The 15,336-nt window shown below is 41.4% G+C and overlaps 1 protein-coding gene across 1 annotated transcript in view; it reads left to right on the top strand.

Annotated features, from left to right (window-relative positions):
* The window catches only part of PCDH19 (protocadherin 19), a 232,677-nt gene that overhangs the window by 137,487 nt on the left and 79,854 nt on the right, over window positions 1–15,336 (top strand). Inside the window, 1 exon segment of the mRNA XM_060756385.2 lies at window positions 5,575–5,747. Within this exon segment, the coding sequence (XP_060612368.2) occupies window positions 5,575–5,747 (173 nt within the window).

The raw sequence follows: 15,336 nt of genomic DNA, 5'->3' as shown, positions 1-15,336 counted from the left end.
TCAATGCCCACCAAACCCTTCCAGTATTTTCCGTTGGTTGTGGGAGTTCTGTGTGCCAAGTTTGGTTTCATTCTATCGTCAGTGGAGTTCAGAATGCTCTTTGATGGTAGATGAACTATAAATCCCAGCAACTACAACTCCCAAATGACAAAATCCCCCCAACCCCACCAATATACAAATTTGGGCATATTGGGTATTTGTGCCAAACTTGGTTAAGTGAATGAAAACACATCCTGCATATGAGATATTTACATTACAATTCATAACAGTAGCAAAATTACAGTTATGAAGTAGCAACGAAAATAATTTTCGGGTCAGGGGTCACCACAACATGAGGAGCTGTATTAAGCGGTCAGGGCATTAGGAAGGTTGAGAAAACCTGAGTTAGAGAGTGTAGGAACCTAGAGCAAGAAATACGAAATAGGCATCAGCACCATGGACAGGGATAGTAAATGCTGAACAGAGTATGTATCCATCCTTAGTTGTTGTTCCAGCAAAGGGCAATAGGCAGCTTTGCTGCATTGCTTTATTGTGTGTTATGTTGCCTCTTGGGGAATGGTTATCTTACCTTCAGGGTCCTGAACTATACAGTCTTTGTTGCTGGCAAGTCTTTGGGTGATTTCGTTGCCATCAGTCAATCTGTCGCAGCGCAGAAGGTGAAATATTGGAGTCTGTTGAAAGCTTTTGAAAACAAATAACTAACATCTAAGGAGGCCAAGAGTAAAACTATCCTTCGGGGTCAGCACTGGTTATTGTGCAATATTTGAGTAGCACTTTCTGTAGTCTTCCACGAAAGAATCCATGGCAAAGAGTTCCCCAGATGCTAGGAATAACAGGAAAGATGGAGTTGCTGAAAACTTCAGCGTTTTACTGAGTCCTTGTCTTGATACCAAACTTTATCTTGATCCTGAACTGCAACACAGTCTCACAATCTACATGATCTGCTAAGCAATCTTAGCACTTGCTTCTCCTCAGCTGGTTAAGACTTAGCTGGTGGATGGACAGATAAATTTAACATTAGGCCTGCTCTGCAAAATAACCATGTAGGCTGGGCAGGTTCTCTTTGTGGTTCTGTCTTTCTTCCTCCATTTCCTAATACACTTTCTCCCTGTCTTCTTTTCCTTCCTTCCTTCCTTCCTTCCTTCCTTCCTTCCTTCCTTCCTTCCTTCCTTCCCTTGCTTTTCTTCATATCCTTTCCCCCCTCTTCTTTCTGCCTTGCTTTTCTCTTCCTTCCTTTCTCTTCCCTTCTTTTTTTATCTTCCCTCCCTTCTTTTGTTCCTTCTTTCCTTCTTTCTCCCTTCTCCAGCTTTGACAGGGCCTATCTCACAAGGTATCCTTGGCAATGCTCTGGCAAGGCTGGGCAGGTTCTTTTTGTGGTTCTTTCTTTCTCCCTCCATTTCCTAATACATTTTCTCCCTGTCTTCTTTTCCTTCCTTCCTTTCTTCCTTCCTTCCTTCCTTCCTTCCTTCCTTCCTTCCTTCCCTTGCTTTTCTTCATATCTTCCCCCCTCTTCTTTCTGCCTTTCTTTTCTTTTCTCTTCCTTCCTTCTCTTCCCTTTTTTTATCTCCCCTCCCTTCTTTTGTTCCTTCTTTCCTTCTTTTTTATTTCCCCTTATTTTTCTTTCTTTCCTTTCCCTCATACTTTCCCTCCCTTTCTTCCTCCCTTGCTTTTCTTCATACCTTTCCCCCTTTTCTTTTCTTTTCTTTTCTTTTCCTTCCTTCCTTCCTTCCTTCCTTCCTTTCTCTTCCCATCTTTTTTATCTTCCTTTCCTTCTTTTGTTTCTTCTTTCCTTCTTTTATTTTCCCTTCTTTTTCTTTCTTTCCTTTCCCTCATACTTTTCTCCCTTTCCTTTCCTTTCCCTCCCTCCTTCCTTCTTTCCACTTTTTTCTTTCTTTAATGCTTACCAGTCCAGATCATATGCTCCAAACTTGGAACACATGTCCAGAGCATGTGTTCCCAGTTTGGTCCAGATCCAACAAGCCACGGAGAAACCTTTGTGGCCCAAACTTGGGTGTTGTTGGAATGTCTGTCTGCCTACTTTCTCCCTTCTCCAGCTTTGACAAGGGCCTATCTCCTTGGCAATGCTCTGCCAAGGCTGGGCAGGCTCTCTTTGTGGCTCTTTCTTTCCTCCTCCATTTCCTAATACACTTTCTCTCTTCCTTCCTTCCTTCCTTCCTTCCTTCCTTCCTTCCTTCCTTCCTTCCTTCTTTCTTTCTTTTCTTCCTTCCTACATTCTTTCATTGTTTCCCTCCCTTGCTTTACTTCATACCCTTTCTCCCTCTTCTTTCTGCCTTTCTTCCCTTCCTTCCTCCCTCCCTCCCTCTTCCCTTCTCTTTTATCATCCCTCCCTTCTTTTGCTCCTTCTTTCCTTTTTTATTTTCCCTTCTTTCTCTTTCTTTTTTTCCTTTCCCTCATACTTTTTCCCTTTCCTTTCCCTCCCTCCATCCTTGTTTCCACCCTTTTTTCTTTTTTCCATCCTTACCTGTCCATCTCATACGCTCCAAACTTGGAACACATATTAAGAGCACGTGTTCCAAGTTTGGTCCAGATCCATCAAGCCACGGAGAAGCCTTTGTGGCCCAAACGTACAAACCAACCGACCAACATAATACGTCCAACTGTGACTATTATATATATAGATGTACTGCAGGCACATGGCTGCCACTTGACACTGAAAATCTGTGCATCTCTCCCTCAGCATCTTTCCAATCCTGCCAAACATCTACCAGACGGTAGAGAAGGAGGAGAAGGGGAGTTGGGAGGGGTGTAAAAGACTTATTTATTGGAGCTGTTGTTAACTGAGATTTCATGGATGGCTCTGGGAATTGTAGCTCCGCAAAGTAACTTTCTCAAGCTCTGAGTCACTGCCCAAGCTCAGAACAAGAGTGTTCTCCATGGAGGCTTTATGTTGTATCTCTTTGGGTTGTATCTCCAGCAACAGAGATTTCAGTTCCCAAGGCCAAGATGAACCCATGGACTACTTATATCCATGGGACCCCTTGGCTACTGCTAGGTGTGCCAAGGGGCTCAAGGGCATAAGGGAGTTCCTGTGAAGAGCTTACCTGGGGTGCCAGGTGGAAGCTGTGGAAGGGAATGGCAGCTCCGGGGTGTTGCTTCAGCCTCACCCTAATGAATGTCACGAGCATGAGGTAATCATCTGAGAGCTGAAATGTCAACTCTTAATCCTCCGGTGTGTTTTTAATCCGGCAAAACGTCGCTCCTTGAAGAAGTGTGATTGCAGCCTTAACTTTGTGGTGTGCATCTTAAAATCCTTACTCTTTAATTAATCTGTTTGGTCTTTCCGAATTGATTTCTTCCCTAGCCTTCTTGTCGTGTGTGCATGCTGGTTAAATCCTAGGTTTAAAGGGCTTCTGCAGGGATGTCTTTATTTTAAAAGGGCACGTTTGAAGATGTTCCAGTTTTAGTGTGCGTTTCCGCGCAAGCTTTTCTCTCTTTTCCTCCTCACATGCTGTTTTTGCTTCGGCAATGCATCCCATGATAGTTGGTCGACTTTATTTCTGCGGAAACTAGAAAAGGCCTTTGCAGAGGGGTGCAGGTGCATCATTCTCTGAGGCTTTGAAGCATTCATTAAACAAAGAAATTAAATAATAGTTAGTACAACAATGCAATAATTTAAAAAATTAAACCATTTTGACATGTTCTATATTGTATTGTCAAAGGCTTTCATGGCCGGAATCACTGGGTTGTTGTGTGTTTTCCGGGCTTTATGGTCATGTGCCAGAAGCATTCTCTCCTGATGTTTCGCCTGCATCTATGGCAGGCATCCTCAGACATTGTGAGGTCTGTTGGAAACTAGGAAAATGGGTTTTATATATTTATGGAATATCCAGGGTGGGAGAAAGAACTCTTATCTGTTTGTGGTAGGTGTGACTGTAGCAGTTGGCCACCTTTCATTTAATGGCCTAACAGTTTTCAAGGTCTGGCTTTTTACTGCCTGGGGGGAGCCTTTGTTGGGAGGTGATTAGCAATCCCTGATTGTTTCTTGTCTGGAATTCTCCTGTTTTCTACATTGGCTTATCATGTGAAGACATAGTAAAGTAACCAAGCTTAATGTTGTAACTACACAAGCTCAATGAAAAAACTCAACTTAAGGTGCATCTGCATTGTAAGATTAATGCACCACTTTTTTAATTCTCATCACTCAATGCAGTGGTAGGACAAGCTTACCTATGTTCTACCAAACTACACAGCCCAGGGATTGTATGGCATTGAGTCATGAAGTGTCAATTTGCATTAATTCTACAGTGTAGATGCATCCTTAATCACAACTGGTTAAAGTGGCCGGTCAGTGAGTCCTGAAGACATGGGCATATGGTCAAGATAGGAGACCCATATTAGTCCACTTCTTGGACTAAAACCCTCAAACCCTCTTATTGTTGTATTGTCAAAGGCTTACATGGCCGGAATCACTGGGTTGTTGTGAGTTTTCAGGGCTGTATAGCCATGTTCCAGAAGCATTATCTCCTGACATTTTGCCTGCATCTATAGCAGGCATCCTCAGAGGTTGTGAGGTCTGTTGGAAACAAGGTCTGTTGGAAATATTTCACAGATATATAAACCCTATTTTCCTAGTTTCCAACAGACCTCACAATCTTTGAGGATACCTGCCATAGATGCAGGTGAAACATCAGGAGAGAGCGCTTCTGGAACATGGTCATATAGCCGGGAAAAATCACAACAACCCTATGAGCTGAAGGTTTTATCACCTAACCTGTTCATGCTTGACTTTCTGGGCTGGAATGATGGAAACCTTTGACTGGAGCTGGCCGGGAGCATGAAAGTCGAATCCGTGCTCCCTATCATTTCAGGCCATGCATGGGCTCAAGAACTGCCACATTACCCATGAGTGTCCGGCTGCAGAAGATACAACTTGGCCAGCAATGTGCGCTTTTAAATACTGCGTCAGAGCTGTGAGTTCCTCTCTCAGCTGCCGCATCCGGTTAGGTGTTTCCTGTCCATTGAGTAACTTAGCTGGGGAGTTTCTGCACTTAAAACAGACCCGGCAATGTTCATCCACGCATCACCCACGATCATGGGAGACTCTTATTTCTCTGCCACTACAGGAGCTCAGGGCTGTACATGTCGCAGCAGGCTGAATTGTTGGGGCTGCTGTTGTACTTTGTCTCTTCCGATTACGTTCCTCTGGCGGAGAAGGTGCTCCTGTGCTTCCCCTCCCTGCAGATCTTGCCTCTGGTATAGCTCTGGCTGTGATCTGCTCAAGTTCCCCCCTTTGTCCTCACTTTGTTTCACAAGGAACAGTATTACTTACGCTTGTAGGAGGATATGAACAAGGAGCACATGTAATTTCCTGCACACCTGAGGGCTGCCTCCAGTTCTTGCTGCCTTATTGTCTGCCGAGTGCTAGGATCAAAGGATGGCATGGCTGCTCCGTGGGAAGAAAAACACCCTCCTGCCGCAGCCCCTTCCTCCCCGTGGTATGACAGCCCTGTTGTGGATCCTGCCCGAGGCTTGCGATGCTGCCTGGGTTGAGAGAGTCCTTTGCTTCGGAGAGTTAACTCTGCAGAATGTTTCACTCTCCTTTCTTCCACCCAGCAGTTCGACATTCAAAGACTTGGAGGGGAACAGCCTGAAGGACAGCGGGCATGAAGAGAGTGACCAGACAGATAGTGAACATGACGTCCAGCGTGGCCTGTACTGTGACACGGCTGTGAATGATGTCTTGAACACCAGCGTCACCTCCATGGGGTCTCAGGTGCCTGAACAAGGTAGGCTGTGTTGAGTTCTTTTACAGGGGCCACATATGATTCTGTATACGCAATGACCAGTTGCTGTTGGTGACCTCTTGTGTTTCCACCACCACCATCCTTTGCCCATGGATAATGATGCCATGGGATGTGCATGAACATGTGCACTGCTTAGGAGGAAGACCTCAGTAGGTGAACACTGGCAAAAGATAGTGTCCTTCCTGAGAAGAAAGTGAAAGGCCTATAAGATAGTTCAGTGGTTCTCAAACTGTGCTCCAGGGAGCCCTTGGGGTTTCGCGAGAGGTGCTCAGGGGTTTCGTGGGTGCCCCACATCCTATGGGGTTTGTGCTATTATTATTATTATTATTATTATTATTATTATTATTATTATTCACCTCTTTAAATTGTTTATTTATTTATTCAAATAGACATACATTTGCAAGTGTTTGTTGCGTATTGTGCAATACTTTCCATCTATTACTGTTCCATAACCACTTCTCAGATAATATATTTTCTTTAAGGGGGCACAATCTACTATTTACATAATACATATAAAAGTATCATAGACTCTTGTTTAACATCCTCCTTGTCTACAGTCTTATAGGATCCTCTATATAGAGAGATAAGGAAAGAACTAGCGGAATGGAACAAACAAGGGTTTTCCCTATTAGGGAGGATATCATCCATTCAGATGACAACATTACCCAAAATGTTATTTTTGTTACAAAACATAATTTTGGGGGATTCCCCCCCCCAAAAAAAAAAATTTGGCAAAAAGTTATCTCAAAATTTATTTGGGCTGGGAAAAAACCAAGAGTAAAAATGAAGCTACTTAATGATGATAAAACAAGACGGCCTTTCTCTTCCAAATTTACAACTCTATTTTCACGTGTGCTATTTCGACTGGATTAAAGAATGGGTGACCCTAGAAGACAATGAACTACTAGATTTAGAAGGCATAAATCTTCCTTTTGGATGGCACGCATTTTTGGACATTATTATTATTATTATTATTTGATACACAACAAGATTAGTATACAGCAAACAAGATCACTATGCTGGCTGTTGTATTGGATCACATGTCAGACACTTCCCAAGTGTCTAAAACTATGTATCAGAGTATAATGCATGCAGGTCTGAATAGGGTGGCTTTTTGCAACTGACAGAGAGTAATTTTATCTGTGCTGGCCAAGGTCGTTAGGCACTGCACCCAGTGTGCCAGTCAACAATTGGACCACCTTCACTGGCTTGTGCCAGAGTCTTTGTGCACTGCTTAGGAGAAAGACCTCAGCAAGTGAACACTGGCAAAAGAGAGTGTCCTTCTTGAGAGGAAAGTGAAAGGCCTATGGAATAATTTTGCGGATCTCAAACTGTGCTCCGGGGAGCCCTTGGGGTTCCGTGAGAGGGGCTCAGGGGCTCTGTGAGTGGCCCACCTCCCCTGGAGTTTCTGTTGTTACTACTACTACTACTACTACTACTATGACTGGATGACCATCTATTGGAGGTGCTTTGGTTGTGCTTTTCCTGCATTGCAGAAGGGGGTTGGACTGGATGACCCCAGGGGTCTTCCACTGAAATACTGTTAAGTGTATGTTGGTTAAAATTATTCTTTGTTTTTAAATATTGTATTACTATTTTTTTGCTCCTTGTGAATTAGTTCACACAAACACTCTCCATCCATCTGCCACTGGCCTGGCCCATGCCTGATTGATACACACACACATATACACACATACATATAATATAATATAATATAATATAATATAATATAATATAATATAATACAATACAATACAATACAATACAATACAATACAATATAATATATAAACATTTCTTGGGGCTTCATGAGAAACTTTTGCTTCAAAAAAGGCTCCACAGCTGAAAAGGTTTGAGAACCCCTGGAATAGTTCATACTAGGGCTGGGTAACCACGGAAAAATTTGTTTCTAAACTCGATTCATTTCCAGGGGGCGCTAGCGTTCCCAAATTCTAAATACTTCTGAAATTTTGAGATTTCAAAATTTCGTTATTTACGAACTTTCGTTAATTTTGAATCGATTCGTTAATGGCGGACGCGATTGCGCAATATGCTAAAAAACCCTCCAAATGGGACAGGGGGAACTTCTGAAGCTTCCCTCTCCCTCTGTTGTTGACTGTTGGTGTGATAATTTATTTTTTATCACTGATAAAACAAACAACAACTATAAAACTTGCACCAGACATACGGAAATAATTACGAAACAATTTTGAAACAATTTTGAACCAATTACGAAACAATTATAAAACAATACGAAATAAATTGGAAAAATTGTTTCGATTTTTAGTTACTCCTCACACTATTCCTGCATGGCTCAATATCGGATCGTAAGCTAATTTTAATACGAATTAATAACGAATTACGAAATTAACGAACGAAACCGCCCAGCCCTAGTTCATAGCTACGGCACTGTAGGTATGTGCCACAGGGATCCTGTAGGTTTATCAGCAATAGAATGTGCACCTAAGAAGACCTGGTAGCGATTTCAGAAGTGAAGGAGGGATCGAATAAGGCCAGAGCAAAAAAAGGGGGAAGGCTCAGCTGTTGAATATCACATTAGATCTTTTAATTAACCAACTCCACATTTAGCGGCATCCCTGCCCTAGATCCTGTATCTTCAAAGCGAAGTCATGCAATAAAATTGTACTCTGTCCAATGCATCTTGCTGTTCCGGGAAATGTAAGCGCTATGTCTCAGCTGCTCTATTTCCTTACAAACATTTGTATGTGATGTGACGATTGGGTTTTTAAAAGCCCTCTTTGCGTTGTAGCAAGTGTATCCGCTGTGGTACCCAAGTCGGGCCTTTGTGGGAGAAGGAGAGCCGCCTCTTGTCTATGCCGAAGCATTTCCATCTCATCCCAGATATACTTTATACATGCTCAGGGGCAGTTTCATATTCATCCTTACTGCAAACATCACAGAATAAATCTGGCAATGTGAGATGCTTTGGCAGCAATCCCTGCATGTCTTTGTGTGTCTTGTCCTCTGGGGCATCTCCACCCTTTCTCTTCGGAGCCGTGCCTTGCCTCAGGGCCTTGGTGGCTCGGATCCAGTTCTCTCAACGTGTTTCTGTGGGAGGAAGAGCCCCGGCGTGGGCTCCAGATGCACATCCATTCATAAAAAGAGACACTTTAGAAGTGCACCGCATCTGTTTCTCATCCAGGCGTGATGTTTTGAAAGTCATGTTTTTTTGCTGCTTGATAAATGATGTTGGCTTGACCCTGCTGCAAAATGTTTTTCTTGTAACTGAATTCCCAAGTGATCAATTTTCTCTTGCTGCAGAGCCGTTGCCCAACACAACGCAGGACATTTTGGAAACTTGTTTCCTCCCTTGGCTTTTGCAATATTAGATTTCACTTGATGAGGTTCAGGAAAGATGGAGAAGGGTCCTATAAAGTTTAAGAGTGTTGTGCAAATCACGTAGTGCATTGATGGCAAAGGAAACATTTGAATCTCTGTTTGTGTGCGTGCTTGCAAATGAAAACATACACTGGTAAACATGCCTCTCATTCTCCAAGTATGTGTTCATGTATGTGGCCAACAACTCCCACATTTCCTCCAATCAGGGCAGATGAAAATGCTGTCCGATCTCTTTCATGTGTGATCTGGTGTTTGGCGTGTCTGTTTATTGCAACTTTATACTCCCAATCGCCAGAGTTTCTGAGAATATGCAGTGTACATTGAAAACATTAAATCTAAACAATAAACAAGGATAAAAATCACTCTCAACAAAAGATTCCCCCCAGGCACTTCCAAGCCATCAAATGCTAATCAAGGTGGTCAGTTGAAACATTCACACCTAGCTGCAGCAGGCAAAAGTCCTTTGTCCCACCCTAGTCATTCCACAGATATATAAACCCATTTTCCTAGTTCCAACAGACCTCACTACCTCTGAGGACGCTTGCCATAGATGCAGGCAAAACATCAGGAGAAAATGCCTCTAGAACATGGCCATACAACAACCCAAGGATAAAAAGGATAGAAACAAGGATAAGAACACAGAAAACCCAAAAGCATACTAAAATCAGCAGCAAAATAGAATAGTGCAGACAGGACCTTCTCAGTGGTGGCTCCTCGGCTATGGAGCTCCCTCCATAGGGATATTAGATCGGTCCCCTCCCTATTGAAAAAAGTTAAAAACCTGACTTTTTGAACAAGCCTTTGAAAACGCAGTGTAATGAATAAATATGGAACCCAGGAAAGAATGAACATGGAACGGCTTGACAATGTCTTTGGAAAATGAGCTAATAGGAAGTTACTGGTGTTGTATGCCTTTAATGCTTTTATAAGGTTTTTATAATGTGTGTTAATTGTTTGTAATTTTGTTTTAATTTTGTTTATGTTCATTGTGGCATTGAGTTGTGCCAGTGTAAGCCACCTTGAGTAGCCTTTGGGCTGAGAAAGGCATCATAGAAATGCAGTAAATAAATAAATAAATAAATAAATAAATAAATTTCCCCGCCTTCCTAATGCCACAATCCTTAAAAGTGCTGGCTTTGGCTTATAAAGCCCTAAATGGCCCTTCTGGGGAGGCCCAGCTCTCAGTCCCGCCACCGTCACAGGCACGTTTGGTGGAGACAAGAGACAGGGCCTTCTCAGTAACTGCCCCCAGTTATGGAACACCCTTCCTTGCAATATTAGATCAGCCCCCTCCCTCCTGGTTTGGTCCCACAGGATGGTGAAGACCTGGCTGTGGGACCAAGCCTTTGTGGCAGTGCAATGAGGCAATAAAAGAATGGTATCCTGAGATGGTTTTTAAGCAACTGATCTAAAGTGGATATAAGTGATATTAATGTTTGTATATATTTATGGTTTTATGTCCCAGCATTTAATGTTTGCCGTATATATGTTGTGATCTGCCCTGTGGGTTGAGAAGGGCAGAATATAAATGTTTTAAATAAATAAATAATACACTTCCTCATGTTGTGGCGACGCCCAACCTTAAAATTATTTTTGTTGGTACTTCATAACTGTCATTTTGCTACTGTTCTGAATCGTAATGTAAATATCTGATATCCAGGGTGCATTTTCATTCACTGGACCAAATTTGGCACAAATACTCAATAGGCCCAAATTTGAATACTGGTGGGGTTGGGGAGAAGTGGGGGTGGATAATTGATTGTGTCATTTGGGAGTTGTAGTTGCTGGGATTTATAGTTCACCTACCATCAAAGAGCATTCTGAACTCCACCAATGATGAAATTGAACCAAACGTGGCACGCAGAACTCTCATGACAAACAAAAAATACTGGAAGGGTTTGGTGGGCACTGACCTTGAGTTTTGGAGTTGTAGTTCACCTATATCTAGAGATCACTGTGGACTCAAACAATGATAGATCTGGCCCAAACTTGGCACTAATACTCAATAGGCCAAAATTCGAACACTGGTGGAGTTTGGGGAAAATAGATCTTGATATTTGGGATGTTGCTGGAATTTATAGTTCACCTACAATCAAAGGGCATTCTGAATCCCACCAACAATAAAATTGGGCCAAACTTCCCACACAGAACTTGACCTTGAGTTTTGGAGTTGTAGTTCACCTACATCCAGAGATCACTGTGGACTCAAGCAGTGATGGATCTGGCCCGAACTTGGCATGAATATACAATATGCCCAAATGGTGGAGTTTGGGGGAAATAGACCTTGACATTTGGGAGTTGTAGTTGCTGGGATTTATAGTTCACCTACAATCAAAGAGCATCCTGAGTAGTTCACTTACATCCAGAGAGCACTCTGACTCTCAGATTTCTGTGATTTTAAAAAACATATTTTTTCATATAATTAGAAAATATTTACCAGCACTAGTAAATATTTTCTAATTATATGATGACAGTTCATTTTTTAAAAAAAACACAGAAATCTGGGAGCCACATTTCTGGGATCATGTTTAATAAAATGCTCGTAACATGCTTCATAAAAAGCACACAAACATGTTTATCCCATGGAAAATGGAGGTTATTCCTTCAAGAAATCTTTCACATCGGAAGCCTGCTACAACCTGTTATGTCGAAACGCGGGGAAACAAGTGTGTATGCGTGTGTTTGTGAGAGAAAGCGCTCTGCCTCAAATTAGCTCTGGTATTTTCCCTTCAAGCGCACCCCAAGCAAGATTTTTTTTAAAAGCCTTTTTGCTCTGTGTATGTATTAATCATTTATCCCATAGAATCAAAACTCCAGCAAGTAGGTGAAAAGACTTGCTCTTTTCTGTCTGGGAGTGTGCCTTTTTTTTCTCTGCGCTTTGTGTCAGCCGCACAAAGAGCTGTCAGCCAACAACATCAGACTCCAGCGCATAACACTCTTACAATTTGGTAGACGGAAGCAGGCAACTCAGGCAGCAGATTTTGTTAGGTATCTACTTTCTTATTGCTATATATTAGGCTTGGGCGATCCAGTTCGTTAATTTCGTAATTCGTTATTAATTCGTATTTAAATTAGCTTACAATCCAATATCGAGCCATGCAGGAATAGTGTGAGGAGTAATTAAGAATCGAAACAATTTTCCCATTTTTGTAATTATTTTCGTAATTTCGTAATTATATTTTATAATATACAATTATAATATAATATATAATATAATAATATAATATTATAATATTATAATAATATAATATACATTATATATTATATTATATTACATTATATTATTATAATACTATTATATTATAGTATTGTATATTATATTATTATATTATATATTATATTACTATATTATTATTATATTATATTATAATTGTATATTATAATATAATATATATAATATATTATAATATAATGTAATATATATAATATAATATAATATAATATACAATATAATATACAATTATAATATAATATAATATATTATATATATTATATATACAATAATATAATATAATAATATTATAATATAATATACAACAATATAATATAATCATATTATAATATAATATACAACAATATAATATAATCATATTATGATAAAAACGAAACGAGTTTAGAACCAAATTTTTCCGTGGTTACCCAAGCCCACTATATATATATATATTACTGCCAGGAACAGAAAGAGGTGATTGTGAGATTGGCTGTTGTGGGTGCAAAAACAAATTGTCTGGCTTCGGGTGTGGACCAGACTTGAAGATATGGGACCTGATGCCCAGCAAGGTCTAAAGTAGGTTGGCTCTGTGACCCACACTGTACTCCATTCAAAAGCTTCTCTTGTGTCCTCACCAAAGATGAAAGTGCCACAATGAAGAGGAGAGAACAAGGGTCTTGGAGATGCCCATGAGCTGTTGAGACAGGTCACCTGCTCACATTGGTGAGACGTATTGCATTGCTTTTTAAATTATAGACATTACTAGCTTGGGTACCGACGTTGCTCGGGTTATTAGAAGACGTCATGTTTTATTTTACAAAATGCATCAGGTTGTGAGTGAACTACAACTCACATCATGCCAGGTTAACCCCCTGAAACTCTATCAATACTTAAAGTTTGTCAGGTTGTGCAAATTTGCTCTAGATCAGTGCTTCTCAATTTTGGGTCCCCAGATGTTTTTGGCCTACAACTCCCAGAAATCCCAGCCAGTTTACCAGCTGTTAGGATTTCTGGGAATTGTAGGCCAAAAACATCTCGGGACCCCAGGTTGAGAACCACTGCTCTAGATGCATCATCCATGGGGTTCAATATTCTTTCCAGCTGCAGGATGAACTACAGCTCCCACCATGGTGGGTCAGTCCCGTCAAATCCACTACGTTCAGTTGGTCATAGGGGTTTCTGTGTGCCAAGTTAGGTCCAGGTCCATCATCGATGGCGTTTGGAGTGCTCTTTCATTACAGGTGAACTATAAATCCCAGTACCTACATCTGGGATGTCAAGACCACTTCCGCCCCAAATTTTCCAGTATTCAAATTTTGGCATATTGGGCATGCATGCCAAATTGGGTGCAGTTCCATTGTTGTTTGTGTTCACAGTGCTCTCTGGATATAGGTGAACTATAATTCCTATAAATCAATGTGACTTTTCCCCAAAGCCCTCCTGCACTTTTTGTTGGTCATGGGGATTCTGTGTGCCAAATTAGGTCCAGGGCCATTGTTGGTGGGAACTAGAGTGCTCTTTGATTGCAGGTGAACTATAAATCCCAGTATCTACAACTAACAAATGTCAAGGCCAATTCCAGCCCAAATTTTCCAGTATTCAAATTTGGGCATATTGGGCATGCGGTTCCATTGTTGTTTGTGTTCACAGTGCTCTCTGGATATAGGTGAACTATAATTCCTATAAATCAAGGTGAATTTTCCCCAAAGCCCTCCTGCACTTTTTGTTGGTCATGGGAGTTCTGTGTGCCAAATTAGGTCCTGGGCCATTGTTGGTGGGGTCCAGAGTGCTCTTTGATTGCCGGTAAACTATAAATCCCAGCACCTACAATGGCTATAAATCAAGGTGAACTCCCCCCAAACCTGTCCAGTATTTTTCTTTGCTGATTGGGGTTCTGTGCGCCAAATGTGGCCCAGGTCTATTGTCAGTGGGGGTCACAGAGGTCTGACTTGATGCAGGGTGAACTACAACTTCCATAATGTGGAGTCAATCCCCCAAACTCCTCCAGTATGCTTAGTTGCTGATTAATTAGTTCTGCTGTGTTTGTTGTGCAGACAGAGTTGAAAAGAGTAGGAAAGGGTTAAGGGAGAGGCAGTGGGCGGGATCATGCAAATTCTACATACCAATGGAGAAAGTAAGAAACACTGGGGTGTCTGTGGTGGAGGAAAAATGTAAAATCTTGGTTGAAATTGTCCCCAAATGAAAGCATTCCTTGGGTGGTGGGCAATATGGCGTTTGGGGAGGACATTGGCAGGGGTTTGGGTTACATGTTTATAGCACTCACTCTAACCGGAAATGTCATTGGAGGGAGGGCTTTCGGTGGCTCCTCAGCACTGTGGGTTATAGCTGTTTGTGGAAGTGGGAGCCTATCTGTGAAAGTGGGCATGGCAGCCACATACACTCATGCATATTTTCACTTTTATTATGTGTATAGATTTTTGAATGGGCACCTATATGAGCACATTTCAGCTTTATGCAAAACTATGCTGCTTGTTTTGGTATAGCATTTCTATATTTTTTGGTACCGTATGCCATGCATTGTAAGATGCATTGCCATTGCTGTCAAGTCCCCACCTCAATACATATATATATATATATATATATATATATGTATGTATGTATGTATAAATATATATATATATATATATATATAGAGAGAGAGAGAGAGAGAGAGATTCATCTAATGAGAAGGAAAGCAGGCTATGGCCCAAGGAGCAAAGGCCTTCTTTACTCCACCATTGAAATGGCAATGTGTTTTCCTATCTAAATTGAGGGTTCGGGAAATAGGGGGGAAACTTGTTGAAACTTCACTTCTTGGCGTTTTCTCTGAAATGGCTTCAGTTAACCCAGCCAAACCTTCTAAATGGGACTCCGCGGCAGTCGCTTTGCAATTCCCCACCATGAGCTCGGCTTAATGGGAGAGTGGCGAGAGCTTCTGCAATAATGTATTTTCTAGACAACCTTCTTATGGGCAGAGATGAAAAAATTAAACATTTATAGA

This window comes from Anolis sagrei, chromosome 10, assembly GCF_037176765.1.
Source record: "Anolis sagrei isolate rAnoSag1 chromosome 10, rAnoSag1.mat, whole genome shotgun sequence".
In the NCBI taxonomy this organism is placed as follows: domain Eukaryota; kingdom Metazoa; phylum Chordata; class Lepidosauria; order Squamata; family Dactyloidae; genus Anolis; species Anolis sagrei.
This window is presented reverse-complemented; position numbering and strand designations above follow the sequence as displayed.